This window comes from Thalassophryne amazonica, chromosome 2 (genome assembly GCF_902500255.1).
Source record: "Thalassophryne amazonica chromosome 2, fThaAma1.1, whole genome shotgun sequence".
In the NCBI taxonomy this organism is placed as follows: Eukaryota; Metazoa; Chordata; class Actinopteri; order Batrachoidiformes; family Batrachoididae; genus Thalassophryne; species Thalassophryne amazonica.
Window position 1 is genome coordinate 112,255,613 of NC_047104.1, and position 21,281 is coordinate 112,276,893.

The window sequence follows — 21,281 nt, forward strand, 5'->3', positions numbered from 1 at the left end:
CACTTGGTTTCGGTGCGGCAGGTTCTTGGTTCTAACCCCACCCCTGCCACATTTCTCCATGTAATGTGGAGTTGCGTCAGGAAGGGCATCTAGCGTAAAACTTTCAATTCAACATGCAGATCCACCTCGGTTTGCTGTGGCGACCCCAAGTACAAACAAGGGAGCAGCCGAAGGAACATACTATAATAATGATAATATTAATAGCAACAGAAAATAAAGTGATAAGAGCCATAAAGTGTTTTAAGAGGAGCCTGAAAAGAATCACCTGAAGTTTACGATCAGGTTCCAAACCATTCCGCAAATTTGGATTTCAATATGCAAAAGGCTCTAAGGCCTGCCGAGTGCTGACTTCTTAAACATAGGTGCACAAAGAAAACCCACATCCTGAGACCATAAGGGTTAAATAATTTTGGGTGCACAACCATTTAGGGCCTAATGAACCAACATCAAAACAAGTTCCCAGAAAACCAGTGAAGACAGACCAAAACCAGTGTAATGTGTGATCATATCTTGTGGGGTTTTAGTCAAAACTCTATCAGTTGTATTCAGAATCATCTGCAACCACCTTTCCTATCACTTTTGAAAAAATATGACGAATTGGAAATAGGTCTACAGTTCGTCAGCAACCCAGGGTGTAAACTGCGTTTTTTATGAAGTAGTTGTATCTCAGCAGCTTTAAAGCTCCCAGGGACACTTGCAGTGGTGAGTGATAAATTTACAGTAATCTGCCACAAATGTCCAAGTGTGCGAGATCTTTAACAAGCTTGGCAGGAAACGGATCAACAAAACATATTGCACATTTAGTTCTCATCATAATTTCAGATACATTAATATAAAAATTAGATATAAATAGTCTTGTTTTATTTGATTTTTTTATTTAACCTTTATTTAACCAGGTAAGTTATTAAGAAAAAAATAACGACCTGGTGGATAGGGAGAAACACAGAGGTAAATCACAAAAGTGGATAAAAAAAAAAATAAAATAAAATATATATATATATATATATATGAGCAAGTTTCAGCCAGCAGATTCTTTAAAACACACTTAAAAATTACTATCGACACAAAGGTGCTCAGTTTTAATGCCTTTTGAATCTCATTCCAGTCTTTTGCTGCAGCATATGTAAAGGATAGTTCTCCATATTTTGATTTGATTTTAGGTACATTAAGCAAGATGAGTTGGGCTGAGCATGTACTATATGGAGTTACAGAAGCTTGCAATAAATTACGAATATAAGGTGGAGACACACCTGATAGACATTTATAAATAAACACATATATACCTTAGTATACACTAGCAGAGTTCTACCTTAGAAATGGAATATATTCTAGAAGACATACCTTACTGAATTTTCACATACCATTTGAACTTCCTTCGGTTTTGTAAAGATTCCAGTTAACAGTAGAATACAGATTACAGTGGTGTGTACGAAAAGAGGCATTTGTTATAAAACGTAAGGCGGAGTGATACATACCATCAAGCCTTGAATCAGGGATACTACAGTGCATAAAGTGTTCACAGCTCTTCCCACATTTTGTTATAGTACAGCCTTATTCCAAAATGGATGAAATGTATGAAAACACAATAGCCCATAATGACTGTGAAAGTTTGTTTGTTTGTTTAGATTTTTGCAAATTTATTAAAAATTTAAATAACTAAGAAATCACATGTACATAAGTATTCACAGGTTTTGCCATGAAGCACAAAACTGATTGTGGTACATCCTGTTTCCACTAATCATTCCTGAGATTTTTCTACAGCTCAATTGGAGTCCACCTGGGGTAAATTCAGTTGATTGGACATGATTTGGAAAGGCACACACCTGTCTACATATAAGGTCCCACAGTTGACAGTGCATGTCAGAGCACAAACCAAGTATGAAGTCAAAGGAATTATCTGTAGACCTCTGAGATATGATTGTCTCGAGACACAAATCTGGGGAAGGGTACAGAAACATTTCTGCTGCTTTGAAGGCCCCAATGAGCACAGTGTCCTCCATCATCCATAAATGGAGGAAGTTTGGATCCACCAGGACTTTTCCTAGAGCTGGTCGCCCATCTAAACTGAACAATCAGAGTAGAAGGGCCTTAGTCAGAGAGGTGAACAAGAACCCAATAATTACTCTGTCAGAGCTCCAGCATTCTTCTGTGGAGACAGGAGAACCTTCCAGAAGGACAACCATCTCTGCAGCAATCCACCAATCAGGCCTGTATGCTAGAGTGGCCAGAAGGAAGCCACTCCTTAGTAAAAGACACACGGCAGCCCACCTGAAGTTTGCCAAAAGGCACCTGAAGGACTCTCAGATCATGAGAAACAACATTCTCTGGTCTGATGAGACAAAGATTAAACTCTTTGGTGTGAATGCCAGGCATCATGTTTGGAAGAAACCAGGCATCAGCCCTACAGTGAAGCATGGTGGTGGCAGCATCATGCTGTGGGGATGTTTTTCTGCAGCAGGAACTGGGAGACTAGTCAGGATTGAGGGAAAGATGAATGCAGCAATGTACAAAGTCATCCTGGATGAAAACCTGCTCCAGAGCACTCTTGGTCTCAGACTGGGGTGACGATTCATCTTTCAGCAGGACAATGACCCTAAGCACACAGCCAAGATACCAAAGGAGTGGCTTCAGGACAACTCTGTGAATGTTCTTGAGTGGCTCAGCCAGAGCCCAGACCTGTATTGGATTGAACGTCTCTGGAAAGATCTGAAAATGGCTGTGCACTGACGCTCCCCTTCCAACCTGATGGAACTTGAGAGGTGCTGCAAGGAGGAATGGGTAAAACTGCCCAAAGATTGGAGTGCCAAGCTTGTGGCATCATATTCAAGAAGACTTGAGGCTGTAACTGTTGAAGGTGCATCAACAAAGTATTGCACAAACGGTGTGAATACTTATGTACACGTAATTTCTTAGTTTTTTATTTTGAATAAATTTGCAAAAGTTTCAAGCCAGCTTTTTTCATGTTATCATTATGGGGTGTTGTAAGTAGAATTGAGGGAAAAAATGAATTGACTCCATTTTGGAATAAGGCTGTAACATAAAATGTGGGTAAAGTGAAGTATCGTGAAAACTTTCCAGATGCACCATATATGAAAACACAAATGAATTTCTGAACACAGGTAGGGAAAGGTGGAGTATTTTGTTTGTAATACCCTCTGTTTGACTGTTTTCTTAAAAATCCATAAAATTTGAACTGTTTATAGGCTAATGGTTTGATTTTACCATTTTATAAAACAAGAATCTATGATTGTGATTATTCTTACTAATTTAAATGGTAGGTTGAATTTATAACTGAGAGAGCATGTTTACACTTAGCCAAGCAATCACGCCAGTTGCGATAATCTTCCTCCAGCCGCGAGTGATGCCGCACATAGTCTAGTTGCCTACTTTTACATCTAAGGACCCATAAGGGGGGCAGCACAGTGGCTTAGCGGTTAGCAATGTTGCCTCTCAGCAAGGTCATGGGACTTTCTGTGTGGAGTTTGCAAGTTCTCCCCATGTTTCTGTGGGTTCCCTCTGGGTGCTCCAGGCTTCTTCCCACATCCAAAGACATGCAGATTGGGTGCACTGGAAACTTTAAATTGTCTGTAGGTGTGCGTGCGGATATGAATGTGTTTGTTAGTCTACATTTGGCCCTGTGACAGACTGGCGTCCTATCCAGGGTGTACCCCACCTCATGACCTATGACTGCTGAGATAGGTCAAGTCTGGGAACATGCTGGGGCTGGACGTTGCTGCATCCACCATGGGACCTTCACGGATCATGGCTAGCAAAGACTTGGTAGACAGCTGATCCATCCCCACCTCTATGTGTCACAGCAAGGTGAAACATGGGCATCCCCTTGGCCTTTTTCAACTGCTGGGGTCCTCATCATCTAGGTACCTGTACACTTGATTATGTGCAGAGAAACTCAACACATGACCTAGTACCAAAGACATCCGGTCATCACCTTTGGTCACTGGTTTACATCCAAATCTTGCAACCATACAGTAAAACCGGGAAGCACCAGGACCCTAAAGACCCGACTCGTTTTCCTGGAAATATATTAGCATCGAAAAACACCTCTATCCAGCAACCTCAAGAGTCTTTGAATGCTTTCCAGGCATCTCCTGATCTCAGAAGCTAAGGGCTGAGAGATATGAATGTTGCAGCCAAGGTAAGTGAATGTTGAAGTTCAACACTTTTGCTCCATATAGCCGATTCCATGAAGCCACTGTAAGCCTACAACACTCTGATTCCTTGCTCAGCTTTTCAACTGTTGCAATCGGAGTACTCAATGATTTTCCAAAGATCACAGCATCATCTGCAAAGTCAAGGTCAGTGAACTCTTCTTCATCGTAGGGCAGCTAAGTCACTGAGTTTTAATTTAATTTATTCATTTTATATAGCGCCAAATCACAACAGAGTCGCCTGAAGGCACTTCACACAAAACAATTCAAAAAACAAAATAAAATGAATTAAAAGATTAAAAAAACACAGTAAAAGTGTAAAAAAGTAAAAAGCATAATATGCCAATATGCTAGCAATACGACAGGGAAAATAAGTGCGTCTTAAGTCTGGACTTGAAAGTCTCCACAGAATCTGCAGGTAGATCATTCCACAGAACAGGGACACGATAAGAGAAAGCTCTGTGACCCGCAGACTTTTTATTCACCCTGGGGTCACAAAGTAGTCCTACATCCTGTGAACACAAAGCCTGGGCCGGCACATAGGGTTTAATTAGATCAGCTAGGTAGGGAGCTGTCAGTCCATGAACATTTTTATAGGCTAGTAGCAAGAACCTTAAAATCTGATTTCACTGGGACAGGAAGCCGCAACAAGCCACTGATCCAAGGTTATGTCTCAAATGAGCGTTCAAATTCAGCTCCCTGTTAACTAGACTGTCTTTCTGTGTACTCCATGTTGGTACTCGTCATTTCTGAGATCATGCCAAACCTCTTTAAATTACCTTTACTGCACAAAGAATTTTATTTAGAAGTCTACAGCGAACAGATCATGTAAGTCAACTGCAGTGGTCATTTGGTCACACAGTATCTGGTTCCAAATTATGTTAAATTGTCAGGATCGCAGCACTTACAGTGAGAGTGAGTGAGAGCATGTTGGCCATCTTCATTTATGGCTGATATTACAAAATAATAAAATATTATGTAACAGATCTTTGTGGCACTATCAATTATCAAGTATTGACAAAGACTGTCAAATTAATGATGCACTTAACTGTACTGATTTAGTTTTGTTGGATATTGGCCTAACAGTCCTCCAGAGTTTATGCAGTCTCATGATGACTGTCCCAGTCAAAATTAAAGACTGACGACAGCGTTTACATCTTAAATTCAGTCGCCTGTAATGGATTCTACAGCGTTCTTCTAGTTTACAAAGTTTTTTGAACGCATCAGGAGGCTGGCAGCTAGCCTAGCCGGCTAACCTGGCTAATCTGATTTATTGTGTCGGTTAAGAGCTCGTAAGGTTAGCTGGGATTACCTCGTTTTATTTTGTAATCATTTCCGCGGAACACAACGTTTATCGGACGTCAAGTACCTTCCTAATTCAAGAATGGCATCGCTTGGGGAACCTGTCAGGCTGGAAAGAGGTAAAGTTAGGTTTGAATTATTTAGTCTGACAACAGGGGGACCTCGTTTCATGCTAATGCTAGCTAACCTAAACTGGTGGCTGTTGTGATTAATGTACTCGTTTTTTTTTCCCAGTTTGGTTTTCTAACCCAGCGTTAAAGAGTTGGCGCTGATAGTTAGTTTTCGGGTTTAAGTTCATGCATCTGGTATTTACATTTTCTTCCAGTGCTGCTTTTCCTGTGTGCACCAGTTAGCATGAGCCAATCAGTTAGCAATGTGGTTAGCTGAGGTTTATTGTGGGTTATCATCAATAATTACAGTTAACATAATTTTTTTTTCTCCTCCACGATGTGGAACATTAGCTAACGTCATTGTGAATGCAAACTGTAATCAATAGCTATGAGGGAGGGAAATCTCACGTTTGATTTTTCAGTCGTTTTGTGGTCGGTTCAAATACTACAGTACAATATAATTCAATAAAATAGTCATCTTCACAGTTACAGGCAGTTACTCATTTGTAAAGTCTGAATGCATTGGAATTCACTGAATGAAGTTCTTAAGCTCTGATGGTCAAGTCCATAAGTATTTGGACAGTGACATAATTTTTATACTCTTGCTTCTGTAAGCCACCACAATGAAGTTGAAATGAAACAATCAAGATGAACTTGAAGTGCAGACTTTGAGTTTTAATTCAAGAAATTAAGCAAAAATATTGAATTAACCATTAAGGAGTTAGTCATGTTTATTTAGTCATGTCCTTATTTTTCAGAGGCTCTAAGTAATTGGGTAAACTAAATGGAAGGTCAGTGAGCATGCACTGTGCCATGCCACATCTACCACAATACAGAACTGCCCTGGGTTCTGGATAACAACCACCCTTGTAGAAAACCGGACCATCTCCACCTCGAGAGTTTAACTATCCATCTGCTGCAGCCAGGTGATCTGTGAACATCCCCTTGGTCTTCTGCAGCCCTTAGGGGTTTTCAACAGTGAGACACCTGCTTGTTGGATCATGTCCACAGGAATGGACTGCATAGCTCATCTTAAAGTAGCCACTTGTTTGATACATAATCATTCATATGGTATCCATTGATCCTCCAAAGAGACCTAATACCAAATACGTTGTTGCCTTGGGTCACTGGTTAGTTTCCAATTCTCACAACCATACAGAAAGACAAGATGCACCAGGACCATATATAAGGATTATTATGTCCGCCAAGAATAATAAAATTTTGGAGGTGATCCAGATACTGATTCTGGATCAAGATTCACTTTATACAGGCTTTGAAGGATTACGTCAAAACTACTTCATGGATTCTCACCAAATTTTAACCACGGATACATGTTAGGTCATGGCAGACTCCTTTACATTTTGGTGGTGATCTGGATCCAAATCCGGACTCTGGATCAAGATAACCCTTTATATAGGCTTTGAAGGATTTCTTCAAAAGTGCTTCTCAGATTCTCACCAAATTCGCACCATGGCATTGAAGACTCCACTGAATTTTGGAGGTGATCCGGCTTCTGGATTAAGATTCACTTTATACAGGCTTTGAAGGATTACGTCAAAACTACTTCACGGATTCTCACCAAATTTTCACCACAGATACATATTAGGCCATGGAAGACTCCATTCAATTTTGGAGGTGATTCGGTGTTAGGGGCTCAGCACTGTCCTATACTCAGCACTCCCCCTGTCTCCATTGCACATGTGTCATGGCGGAACGCTAGCAGTGATTAACAGATTATTGTCTTGTTTCTCTTTAAAACTGGTCCATTTCTCCTTAAACTGCTTTGTTTCCGCTTAAAACTGACTTTAGAATGATTTTAGAGGTTTAACGTTGTCATCTGATGATTAATAATCACATTATTCTATTTGATTAGTTTGGGTGTAGAGAGTCAGACTCAGAGAGAGTCTCAGATGTGCTGTTGTTGCGCTGTGATCGCTCCCCCTTCCTTTATGTGAACATGATTGTTGTATAATAGCTTCAGATATCTGTTGCTGAGATAGATGGTGACTAGAGTGCAGTTTTAAGCAGAAACGTAAGGTGATAATCTTTGAATCGCTGTTGACACTCCAAAATGACACATGCGTCGTGAGGGTGCAGTAAAGACGGAGAGTGTTGAGACAGGGGAGGGCTGAGCTCCTCACACCGGATCCGAAAACAGATTCTGGATCAAGATTTCGCTTTATATATGCTTTGAAAGATTATGTCAAAACCACTTCACGGATTTTCACCAAAATTGCATCACAGGTAGATATTATGGCAAGGAAGATTCCACTGAATTTTGGAGGTGATCTGGATCCTGTTTGGCAGACATCAGAAATCTGATTGCTTTTGTTATTTCATGCGATTCGTCACTTTTCCAGACATTTTTCTTTAGACAGTTTCAGCTATGAATGCATGAACATTTCCAGTTCACTGAGTATGTCTTGGTCTTAAGTGACATCATCCATTAAGAAATGGCTCTGCATGGTAATACTTTCAGGAATGAGCAGTTACGAGTGACCATACAAGAAGGAGACTAGCAAGGAAAGCCAATAAGGTGATAACACTGAAGGAGTTAGAAGCTTCTTGAACTAGGATTGGAGAAACTGTGCATTGTGTTTTTCTGTGGCATCGGCAGTTATACAGCTTCATTTTGGAGTGGTACAGAAAACTGTTATCTTAAAAAAAAAAAAAAAAAAAAGTTTGAAATTTCAGTGACAGTTTGTTGGGGGGGGGGGGGGCATAGGAGAGTTGACCCTAAATTTGATCTGTTTTATTGTATGGAAAATTTTTCTCTGTCCAACAGAAGAAAAAAAAATTACATAATGCACAATTTCTGCAATCACAACCACAGAAGCCTGCAAGTTTAAGGGTTGTTATGTTTGTCTTGGTGGCTTCCCTCACTAGCCTCCTGGCACAGTCACTCACTTTTTGACAACTGCCTAGACATATTTACCCTACAGTACCACACTGTTTGTAAATTATAATGATTGGCGTATGCAGATGAAGTCCAACACATATTCATTGACTTGGAAATGTTCGTGTATCCATCCTCCACTTGTCTAAAGAAAACTAGCTGTAAAAGTGGTGGGACTGTGTGCATACAAATGGCCACGATTCTTAAATTATTAATATGATGTTTTTTTGTCAAACCCTTTGAAATGAATGTTAAATTCAACACTACAAGCATGTCTTGATGGCTTAGTTTCAACTCCATTGTTGAGGTATACAGAGGCAAAGTAAAAAATTGTCACTGGACTGTATATTGTAGCGTCAGTGGATCCGTTTTCATGAGCATAACAAAGTCAAATCTTTTTTTTTTTTTTTTTTTTTTTAAGTACAGGACACGTGTATACAGGACACAAATGTGTATCTCATCTCATTATCAGCTCTGAAAGTTTCTTTTTCACTCACATATATTCGCCTTGACTGGCTGGTAAGTCTTTTAATTATGAAGTAAGCATATAAATCACTGTTTGTGTACTTCTGTAAGCATTCCTGTTACTTGGCACTGTCTTTTCTTACATTTGTGTTATTTGATCAAGGGCTCCAACAGTCTTTGCCTTTGTCTCTCAAAGACAAGATGCTAATAATAATGTCTTCTCTTTTGTTGTTGACAGACATTAACCGTGCAATTGAACTGCTTGATAAGCTCCAGAGGACAGGAGAAGTTCCTCCCCAGAAGCTGCAGGCACTGCAAAGAGTATTACAGAGTGAGTTCTGTAATGCTGTCAGAGAGGTGAGATGGTTTTCATTGTTAAAAATAACTACAGCTTCAGTTCTCTTTTTCATTCACAACATGAAAGTTTATTGATTAAAGACTTTATTTTTGTTACTTTGTGCATAATTTTGAATGTTCCGCTGCAAATAACTAATATTTTCTCTGCAGGTGTATGAACATGTGTATGAAACTGTGGACATCAACAGCAGTCCTGAGGTCAGGGCGAATGCCACAGCAAAGGTAGTTCCAAGATGAACATAATCCACTTCTGGTTCAGAGTATTGGCACCCCTAATGTTCAAGTACATAAGTCACCATATCTTCAGATATAAATGCACATGAACATTTTTTTTTAATCTGAGTATTTACTAACATATCAAAGGTTATTGAACAGAAGAAAAAGGTTCTGTGGCAGATTCATGTAACAATCACACCCAGATTTCATCATAAAAAAATGCAGAAGATAAATGAAATAAAATCAATTAACTGGGTATGTGAGTTCGACAAAGTGGTGAATGTCCCTTTCTAGTGGGACTGGATGGTGGTAGGAGTAGTAACCCCCGGACTTTGTAGCATGAAGTGGAAGAACGTCTATGATTCTCCCTGTATGGGACACCGATCTGACACAGATTACTTCCCAGTCAAGGCCGGTAAAATTTACAGCTGGGTGGATTGAGACACTGCAGATTAAAACCCAATCCCAATACTCTCATTCAGCCTTTGCATCGGTAGAGTTGTATTTAAGATCAGCATTCCAAGAAAAACCCTGTGCACATTGTTGCACATAAGAAGAGCTCTGCCAAACAAGAAAGGACATGGACAGAATGAGGCTCATGATCCAGAGTGACCTTAAAATGAAATCACAAATTAATTTATGTATTAATTTATATGCTAAATTATGTGCTCCTGGGTGGCTCCTGTGGCCAAATAGCCACCCACACAGAGATTACACAGCTGTTTAAGAAGATGTGAGTCCAAAAGGTGCAGATGATAACACAACCACATCTTGTATCAGTAAGCAACAGGTTGTCAAGTATGTGTCTACTCATTCAGTTTATATTTGATCTTATTGCTGAATTTACTGTTATTTAGTTCATGCTGATTGTTTTTTTTTTTAATAAAAGAAAGTCTTGAGTATCAAGTCCATGCATATTTTGACAGTGAGTCAATATTTGTAATTTAGCTTCTGTACACCACCACAATGGAGTGAATTGAAACAGCCAAGATTCATTTCTAGTGTTGGCTTTCAGCTTCAATTCATGGGGTTTCACAGAACATTAACCCTTAAGGAATTACAACTATTTTTTACACAGTCTCTTATTTTTAGAACTCATTAAGTAATTGGAGGGAATTCTAAATAAATTAAATTGTCAGTTTTTCACCCACTTTTCTTTGCACAAATCAGGAGATGGATGTCAGACCATTTTCAAGTCAATGAAGATGTGAATTACATACTGGATAATCATGCTTTCCAATAATTTTGACCAGGAATGTACAAGTAGGTCAATTGTGTCATTAAATGTATACCAAGTTAAAGCTCTTGGACCTCTAATTATAGTGTGTTTATGAAGAAATTGTGTGATAAAAGTAGTATTGATTAGCTTTATTTTTATTTGTATTTTTCAGGCTACTGTGGCAGCTTTTGCAGCGAGTGAGGGTCACTCTCATCCACGTGTTGTGGAACTGCCAAAGACAGAAGAAGGGCTAGGCTTCAATATTATGGGTGGAAAAGAGCAAAACTCACCTATTTATATCTCACGGATCATCCCAGGTGGCATCGCTGACCGGCAGGGTGGCCTGAAGAGAGGCGATCAGCTTCTTTCTGTTAATGGGGTGGTATGTTCACTATGTTCCAATAATTTTACATTTAATTATAATTATTATTATTATGCCATGCACCCAGTCTAAAATGTATTAGAGTTTGGTTCAGCATCACTTCCTTTAAGCAACAGTTTGATCTGGAGTACAGGGCTGTGAAAACTCCGCAGATCCGAGGAATTCCACGGATTTCATCATGGGGAGGAGGAGGGGGAGTGTTAGTGTTATACTCTGTAATCGTGATCGTCACTGAGTTTCTTTAAATGACATCATGCAAGTTTTATAACTCCGTGGACAGTGATCTGTATAACGGATACAAATCAGTGTCCATGGAGTTCTGCAGAGAAAAATGCCTCACATAAAGCATGGCTGTTACGACAGTTGTCGTAAAGCGGGACTGGTTGGTTGCTTTGGCGATGCTGTGTGCCTGCTCCAAGATGCTAAAGCTGAAAGTAGCATGTGGACATCGCATATTTTAAGAGCTATCAGGTTTTTAAAAGAAGAATTTTGTGGCATGCCTGTGTGTCATGAAGCGACGTCGGACAGAGGGAAGATGGTGAGAAAGACTGTTTGAAAAAGTTTAATAAGGACAAGACTCCATGAAATTGTCACTGGCTTGAATTTAACACATTTGAAAGCTAAAAGAAACGGGGAAAAGCACTGGCATGTTTTGTTTTGTTTTTTTTGTCTCTGGAAAATAAACATTGTGCTGTTCAAACAGGATTTCAGACAAGATTATGTGACTTTTTTATTAATCTAATTTAATCTTTCTTTCATTGTAAAAAAGACATTGTGGCTTTGAATGGATTTACAGTAATTTACACAAGAATATAAGTGACTTTTTTTTACTATAATGTATGTTATTTTACCATGATTTCCAAAATATTCCACAAGCTTTAGCTGAGATTTTTTAAATGCTTTAAGTCTTTTCAGTCTTCATGAATTTCATGTAGTTTAATTGTTCTGAGTTAATGCATAATTTGGTTTACAATTAAAAGGAAAAGTATTCCAGGTCCTACTTCCATGTCATATTCTGTTATTTCAGCATTATCATTGACAGTTCAAATGAAAGGTTGAATCTAGGTTCATTTAAATATGCACTTTTGTTGAGATTTTTTCTTCCAGATGCTGAAAATGTATCATTAGATACAAAATTAATTTTGTTTCTGGGGCCCTGTGGGCCCTAGACCCCAGCTCCTGGGGGCTGTGCCCCCCCAGACCCCCTAGAAATTTTCCTCGGCCTTTACAATCTTCATTTCACAGTCCTGGGAGTAATATAATGCCAGATTTTTGTCAGTATGTGTTTCATTCTGTTTAATTGCTTGTGGTGGTTCCAAGAAGATTTGCCTGAAAGGTGATGTGATGTTCAAGCACAGGCACAGAAAAGTCACACCTTACCCAGATTCTTAAACAGCTTTTGGCCTTATATTTAGTGACAAAACAAATGTCATGTCACACTTTGACAGTTGTAGTGGTTGTTGCACTTCTTCCTAATGTGCTTTGCCGTGACTGTTAACATCAGTTAACTCCAGTTTGTCTGTCATACTTTGCTCAATCTTGTCTGTGCATTAAAGCTGCGTTTACAGGAAGGTGGGGAAGTGGAAATTGTCAGTCTAGCAGTAATTTCATTGTAAACAAATTCCCCAGTTAATCTATTTCTAACAGTTAACATGAGGTAAACTTTTATCAGTTCCATCTGAGCATGTCTCCTCTGTAATCCAAAGCAAACACTCATGTTGAGGCTGTTGACCACCTCTAGAATTGAGTGGGAACAGAACTGAGGGTAGGTGCATTTAAGGTGCTGTTGCGTGGCTTTTTTAAGAGGGCACTCTTCCTATTTTAACCTGAATTATGACATTCTAATGGACAACAAAGCATTCAAATTTCCCCTGTAGTCTTAAATGTCAAACTACTGATCTGTCAGCAGAGAGCTGGGTTGAACTTATTGCTGAATTTCGTGTTATTCAGAATCAGAATAGCCTTTATTCTCCATGTATCTTCAAAGAATACAAGGAATTTGACTCTGGTTTAAACTGTACTCCCTCTGTACAAACATGTATAAATACTCCACAATTTAATGTATTTACTTCATCTTGATTTGTATCTCGTTTTAATCAATAAGCACAGACACATCCTGTCCTCCCCAAGTTGCTCCCGGTATGTACTGAGCGCTTTGCATGGTAGCACCCTGACATCAGTGTGTGAAAGGGTGAATGTGAGGCATCAGAGTAAAGTGCTTTGAGCTTCTGATTCAGATGGAAAAGTGCTATATAAGTGCAGTCCAGTCCATTTGAACTACAGCTTGTTTCTACTCAGTTTTAGAAGTCCCATCTCAAGGGGAGTACAGAAAAATATATCCATGTTGTTAGTGCGCTATAACTAGAAGCTCATAAAAGAAGACTAATTAGCAGATTCCCCTTGCTCAGTGGATTTTGTTGGGAGCAGCTGCTGAGGTATCGAGGGACTGAATTTTAAGGCATTTCCATGTTGGTTACATTGATGTGAGATGATGTTTCTTGTTGCTTTCCTCAAAGAGATGTTAAAATTAAGACCAGGAAAAACCTTAACAAGCTTGACTGCTTAGATGATTTGTACATTGAAAACTCATTGAAATTGAATTCCTGTGATATCTGTGTAATGCCAGTGCCACTGTTTCTAAATATTTGTTTTAAAATGACTACTCACTTCTACAGTGTGTGGCCTCTTCGAAGAAAAAAAAAATTTCTGTCACTATTGGTGCTTTCTGTCTGTTTCCAGAGTGTGGAAGGTGAACACCATGAAAAAGCTGTGGAACTCCTCAAGGCAGCCCAGGGCACAGTGAAGCTGGTAGTAAGGTATACCCCCAAAGTCCTAGAGGAAATGGAGTCACGCTTTGAGAAAATGAGGTCAGCGAAGCGCCGGCAACAGAACAACTATCCCCAGTAGGATTTTTTTTTTTTTTTCTCCATGTTGATGCCCAACTCCCATGTCTCTTTCTCTAGCCCTCTGGTCATCTGTTCTTTATCTTCCTGCATAAAACACATAAACATAACCAAGTTCAGGTTTAGTTTATCTTCGCATAAAAGTTGTGCTTCAGACAGTTTTCACCATTACTGCTGTACTGGGCACTAAAACACTTGCTGAACACTAGGATAGTGTAGGTTATCACACCTTGTGCATTATATATATATATATATATATTTTTTTTCTTTCAATTAAGTTTGAATACACTTTTGAGAACTTCAAACATTCTTTGTCTCAAAAGGTAGTGTTTTCAGATCCATTAAATCCGCTACCAAATGCCTCAGGGCAAAATCTTATATATAGTGATTTGAAGTTCAAGTAGTGATATTTAAAGTGCTGAGGGTATAACCTTTTTTTTAATACACATTTTCTTAAAGTCCAACTGAAATTATATTACTTTTTAAATCTGCATCACACACATTTACACATTTGTCTTTTGAGAAATTTTTTTCTCATCTTTAACCTGGATGGACACACCTCTGTCCTTGCATGTCTTTATTTGCTCTCTTTAGATTGAGGGCTTTTTTGCTTGCAGCCACTGAAATGATGTAATTTTAAACTGCATTTTCATGAAGAATAGTGCCACTGTTCACTTACTGGCTGAGTAACATTGAAAACCAGATAGTCTGAAATATAATGCGAGTAGCGATTCAAAGTCTGGAGTTACTTTCCAGTGTTGTTACTTACAGACTAATTTTGTATCTCATTTTAATCAATAAGCACGGATACATCCTGCCCTGCAACTTACTAAATAAATGACTACACATTGGTAGCATATTGCTCCACTATAAGACATAATGATCTATGTCATTAATGTTTGCTAGCCATCTAGCTAATTAGCATGCAAGCTGTAACATTTCAGGCTCCATCTTCCACCCAGGACAAGGTGCTAAGTTGTTACCATATTTGAACTCATGGGTGTATCAGTCTAAAAATGAGATGTGGTCTGAAGATACGGTTTTCACAGGCCTTTAAATGTGGTATGAAACAAAAAATAATACACCTTTAATATGCGTAAGAACCTTTGCTTTGAAAAATGCATTACAAACACTAATTACACACTTCAAACGTAAAAGCAAAACGCCTCACTCAGTCCATCTGTTTCGCAGAGTATGACCGCGTGCATAACAGCAAAATTCCTGTTAAAGACAGACTGAACAGTTTTTAACTTAGCTTAAAAATTACTGCAGGCACGCCTGGCTTGGAACTTCCATTTATTCAAGAATTTGCATGCAGGGTCCTTTTCAAAGGTCAGCCTGAAACACCTGCACCTACATGCATAATTCTCTGTGAATACTCTTCACACGTAATGGAGGCAACTGATGTTAAAGTACACAACATTCAAATCCATGCTGTATCTCGTCCAGTTGATTTGGATCCACTTTCTCATGTGGGAACTTCTCACTTCTGAGTGCGCTCTGTGAATAACAGTGCTGCATGCACTTGGTGCATTTGTGACTTCATGACAGTAGCATGCACAGCTCTGAATGATTGAATTTATGCTCGGTCTACAATAAGCCCTTGACTAACAAAGACGGTAAATCCCAGTGCTCACTTTTGCAATCAGTTCATGTGTTGTCTCGATAGCAAAGCAGACTTGGGCATCCTCTAAATTCCCGTGAACCACACACTATGTCCCTGATGTTCTTTTTGATTTTATAAGCTCTACTTATGAGTGTGGCTTTGTTTGCGCTCTTGATGATACTTTTTTTTCTTTTCCACCAAATAGAGCAACCCACCAGATTCAGTGAGCTGACTGGGGAACGTGACCCTGTGTAAAATCTTGGTGCAATTATGTTTTGTAGCAACTAGCAAAAATAGTCATATTGCCAATTTTGAATTGGCAAGTAGCTGAAATTGGTACATTTTCTTAACCGGCCACAGAATTGCTGATACACCAGCTCAGCTTCCAGTTACTGTGCAGGACTTGAGTTGTCAGTATATCTTTCAATCAAGCATACTGTTTTGCATAGTAATTAGGTGAAAGTAACCTTTGTGTGAATGTTTTTAAGTGTGTTGTTGCTTTAAAAATTACTGTGACGTGCATTTCCACAAAACTGACTTTTTCATGAATTCAGTTGGACTTTAATTGGAAAACACTTGATGATTAAAGTTAAGGACACTTCAAATTCTCCAACATGCCACATTATTTAAAAAAAAATCAGTATGTTCTCTTTGGTGTGAATAGTCTTGTGGGTATTACAGCTGATCTCATTAGAACAAGAACAGGCGCTAAATCATGTCGTAACAGAGACAATCACACTCACTCCTGATTGATTTGTTGACATGAACTGGAATGTACTGTATGTTGTGCTTTTCTTTACCAGGTAATGACGTAATGTCAGTCGTCCTCTTGAGTCACAAACCTGTTGAATATGATCTGCTGTCATTACTTTTTTTTTTTTGTTAATAAAATTGCATATGTTTGTCTACCACTTAAAATGCCACTGCTGACTCATCAGTGTTTTGCTTTTGCTTTACATCTGTTAAACTGCTGTGAAATTTGTGCTCCATGTTTCTGGATTTCATGAAGAACACACATTTCAGTCTTAAATGCAGCATTGACTGTATTCTCTCTTACATAGCTGTCATGCCCATTCATCATCATAGCAGGCGTAGAATAAGGGTTACCAATACATAAATATGAAAAAAAAGTCTTCAAATATAAATAACTTGTTTTGAAGAGATGAGGTGCATTAGAAGATTTAATTTATAATAGGTTATGTTTTACTGACTTTAAAGTGTCAAATCAAATTTATTGTCTTGATGTATAACTTTTTTTTTATCATGAATATTGATCACCTTTGACAAAATAACTGTGTCGTACACAAGCAACACATGAATTATGACAAATAGTGTATTTGGTAATGCCACAGTCTGTCACATTCTTTCTCATATATAACACGCTCAAACACATAGTTATACCTTCATTCTATATATAGGCTAATTTGTCATGTCTACAAATACATCACTAAGAACAAAGCTTCCACGGTTTCAGAGAGTTTGTATAATGCACGTTTTGCTGTCATGTTGTCAGACTTTATATCATAAGAACATTTCTTTATATTCTGGAATATTAATGTGTTTATAAAAAAAGGAAGACACTCATGCCTGTCTGTTCGATGTTTGACAAGTCCCCTGTCGTGGCTTTCTGTAAATGCCTTCAATATCTCCAGGTCATCTTCTCTTTGTGGGGAACTTTAACAAATCTGTTGCTCACTCCAGAGATTTTATTAATTCCAGTTTATGTTGTTTCCGTGGAAGAGGCAAAGCTGTATGTACAGTATAAAGCAAATATAAACTAGCTTTTGTTTGGGCGGGGTTGGGGGGCGTGAAGTAGAAGACACACATGACAGCATATGAATATCAATGACATCTGAATGAGCAAAGCACCTTTGCCTTCAATACAGCATTGCTTTACTGTAAGTCCCAAATTGTGCACAGTCTGCTGTCAAGAATTTTGTCAGTGTGATTAAAGCTGGTAACACACAAACCAATCACTCAAAACGTTGTTCTTGTTTGGTAATAATCTCTACATTTATTCATTATAATGGTTTCAACATGCCCACGTGTAATGTTCCATTAAATGTCATATTAACCTACAGCTACAAGTGCAGGTTTTTTTTTTTTGTTTTTTTTTAACATGCCAGTGCTAAATGGTATGTCAAAAATTTAACCTTAAAGCTTTAAAAAAAATTACAACAAAAAACACACGCATAATGAGCACATAGCTGAGATGTATTTAGTGAGTATGGTTTATGGTATCTTTTATTGCATATGCAAAATGTTGAATTGGGAGATACATTATGAATAAAAAAAGTCCTGGAAGACCTGAAAGCAAATGACGTATCTATGCAACATGACTAAAAAAAAACAAACAAAACTCTTTCTTGTGACTGTACAATATGGTCATTTCTACATTACTGATTAATTTAAAATTTATACCACAAAGATGATGTAATCAAAATTGTGGCATTAGGTGATTCCACTGTCTGTTATGAACAATTATGTACCAGATTGTTATAGTAATTAAAAAAAATCTAAATTTTAAATTTTCTAATGGATGAAGTCATCCAGTAGATTGGTGGCAGAGTTGAAGATATTTCATCTCATATCCAGCAGTAGTGTTCTGGACTTTACCATTTAAAACTTCCCTTCTTTTTTTTTTAGGTTGTGTCCAGATAAAGAAGCAGACATTTAGGCATGTAAATTACACTTGTGCATATGTACTGGGTTTTATCCCAGGTTATCTTGGTGTTTTCACTGCTGACACAGTTAATCAGGGAACAAACAAACAGACACGTACTAAGACTTGCATTGATACTGAACAAGTCAAACCTAATTTCACCGACCAACGTCGCCTAATTTAGTTGCACCATTGCGTGAGCAGTAGTAGCCCTCAAATTTCTAAAAAAAAAAAACAACAAAAAAATTTCTTGTTTATATATTGGAAGGGTTAGAACAATATTTTTGTATATTTTCCTTTGATATTTTCTCAATTTTTATAAGTGGGTTTCCTAAAATAAATTCCAGGAATGATTGGTACTTCCATGTTGATTTTGTACCAGGGCCATATCAGCATAGCAGCACTGATTTGTTTGATGTCACAGGTGAATGATTTTCCAAAACAGGTGATAAACTGGCCTAGTTTAGTGCTGCTTTTCTGAGATCTGATCTTTTTTTTTTCTTTCCAATTCCAAGACCAAACTTGTAATATTTGTGAAAAAAAAAATGTTTCAATGCATGTTCAGACTAATACCGTGTGTGTGTGTGTTATGTTGTGTTGTCTGGTTTATTTTAATTACTGTGTTACATTGAGGTCTAATGTTGTATGTTGTGATGTAGGATATACTAGTAGATCTGGAGATGAAATAAACAGTGCTTGAACTTATGACTGATGGTCTTGAATGCCTGTCAAATTGAATTTCTTGTATTTGTAGGAATAAAAAAGCTCTGAAAATCACTCATACAACACTGCAATTTCTTCTTTGGAAGACCTGGTTATGTGGCAAACACCTGCCAACCTACCAGACCCAGGTTAAAATTCATTGTTTAACCATGTTGTCCTCATGGTTTGTTTTTCCAGCAAGGTTCCCATTGACATCCACGGGTGATTCTTTAACTACGGGCACTGTTGGCCTTGTAAATGTAATTTCCACCACACCATTGCCTTACAATATAAAGCACCTTGGGGCAACTGTTTGTTGTGATTTGGCGCTATACATGTGCTCTGATGTCACTGTTTATCTCCATAGAAACTACCCAAACAATCTTTCATACAAACTGTTTAAAGGGACATTACAGTGTTGTGGTGGAAATTACGGCAATAGTGTGGGACAACTACATTTTGTTTAAAAAAAATCACAACAGTTGTATGACATTGAATACCCCAATTATGTTTTGATTGTTTTACTGATATTCAGAGATATTTTAAAACATTAGAAAAAACGTTTACCATTCATTTTTATCATTGAAGATCAAAAGTCTGGGTGTGGGACAAGCACAAAACGGCAATATGTGCATATAATGATGCTGAAAAAAGGTGAAAAAGTCATCAGACTGCTAGAACAAATTTCTTAACACACTTTAATTGTAAAGATAACTATAAAAGTGTGAAATTTCCCCTTTTTGCTGTTTTTCAGACAATATGATCAAAGGACATAAGTGCCCGTAGTCTAAGAATCACCCCCACACATTTCTAATGGTACTGTAATACTTTCATGCCCTAGGCACAGAAGGCTTCTGCTTGCTGATCAAACTGTGGTTGGTATTACGCAATCATTATGCCAATGTTTCTTTTTAGCCCAAATTTGAATTGATGCCATGTGATTGGCTGATTAGCTGTTTGTGTTAACAAGCAATTGAACAGGTGTACCTAATAAAGTGGTCCATGGGTGTATCTCAGCAAGCTAGCATAGTGCTCTGTGTTTATGATTTATTCCCTTGGGAGGTATTCCCCAAATACACTATGGGGGGGAACGTGTTTCGACACTGGGTTTTCTATCAAAGTGATGGACCCACTACTCATTTGGAGTTAGGAAATGGGCAGTGGCGCTAGCTAAATCTGTTTTAGTACCTCTAAGTTCCCCCTTGACGTAATGGAGCCCGGTACAAGGGTTGGAAGACAATGTCCAGTGAGCTGAAACCTGTTGTTTCAAGTTGTGTATCTCTCACAGGAGAGTCAGCTAGCATCAGCTGTCGGATTTATAGTCAGTCATTTATCAGCCATCCTTACATGCTGAGCATGATTAGTGGTTTCCTTGGTGATGGCAGTGTTGGTTTGTTCAGCTAATTAACAGTTGACTGAGCCGATCTGCTCTGATCAGGTGAAGCACAAATAGAAAATGTGCAGTACTTTGGCTGTCGGGGACCAGGATTGGGAAACACTGGTATCTTTCAACATCCTCTATAAAAGCAATACAGGTATTTATGAAAGATGAGAAATAAATGTCTGTTGTGACATTATTCCTTCATAGTCAACCTTTAGCCAAACCTTGAAATCTAAAACTAATCTGAGCCTTTAAAAATATGTCATGCTTAGCACATGCTATGTTTTTACTGGAATTTTCTCACCAAGCATATTCCTAAAAGACGGAGCTGTTTAATGCAGAAGGAAATTCTGGTCAACAACTTTTTAAAATTCACAATGTGAAACAGTTTTCAGATACATCTGTGGATCTTTGGCATTCTACAGAAGCACCTCTGCCCATTTTTATTATTCTTATTACCTCCACCAAAGAAGTTGGAGGTTATGTTTTCACCCCTGTTTTTGTTTGTCTGTCTGTGAACAACCTGGAGCCCACAATTTTTCATTTATCTCTATGAAATTTGTACTGAAGATTCATATCCTGATAAGAAGTGAGTCAGTTTTCAAGGTCAAAGGGCAAAGTCTTGGAAATTCAGAAAAAAATCCCTGTCTTCAATTACTCATTTGTGACAATGAGGTGCAAACTGATACTCTCAATGAATAGACTAAGTTTGATCTGCATCTGATCCGTGTTGCAGGTTTAGTGGACATTTGATTCTTTTTACATTGAAAATCCCTTTTGATCTATGTTTTTGTATTATATTTTAGCATATGACAAGCCATTTCTAACAGGATCTTGACCTTTGACTGCAGTACTCTAGTTTTCTATTACATTAATGTTACTTGGAGAAGTTGTATAACTTATTGTATGTA

At 38.2% G+C, this 21,281-nt stretch overlaps 1 protein-coding gene across 1 annotated transcript; it reads left to right on the forward strand.

The window, feature by feature from the left end:
- The first annotated feature begins 5,284 nt into the window (after positions 1–5,284).
- On the forward strand, positions 5,285–18,988 carry lin7c (lin-7 homolog C (C. elegans)). The gene is made up of 5 exons (XM_034191958.1): positions 5,285–5,590; positions 9,181–9,299; positions 9,450–9,521; positions 10,907–11,116; positions 13,856–18,988. The coding sequence occupies exons 1-5, from the start codon at positions 5,554–5,556 to the stop codon at positions 14,021–14,023; spliced, it is 606 nt and encodes a 201-aa protein (XP_034047849.1). The 5' UTR covers positions 5,285–5,553; the 3' UTR covers positions 14,024–18,988.
- Positions 18,989–21,281: the final 2,293 nt, after the last annotated feature.

Coding starts and splice junctions, on each gene's coding strand:
- lin7c (XM_034191958.1), top strand. CDS start 5,554: ATGGCATCGCTTGGGGAACCTGTCAGGCTGGAAAGAG. Junction 5,591..9,180: donor ACCTGTCAGGCTGGAAAGAG/GTAAAGTTAGGT, acceptor TGTTGTTGACAG/ACATTAACCGTGCAATTGAA. Junction 9,522..10,906: donor GGGCGAATGCCACAGCAAAG/GTAGTTCCAAGA, acceptor TGTATTTTTCAG/GCTACTGTGGCAGCTTTTGC.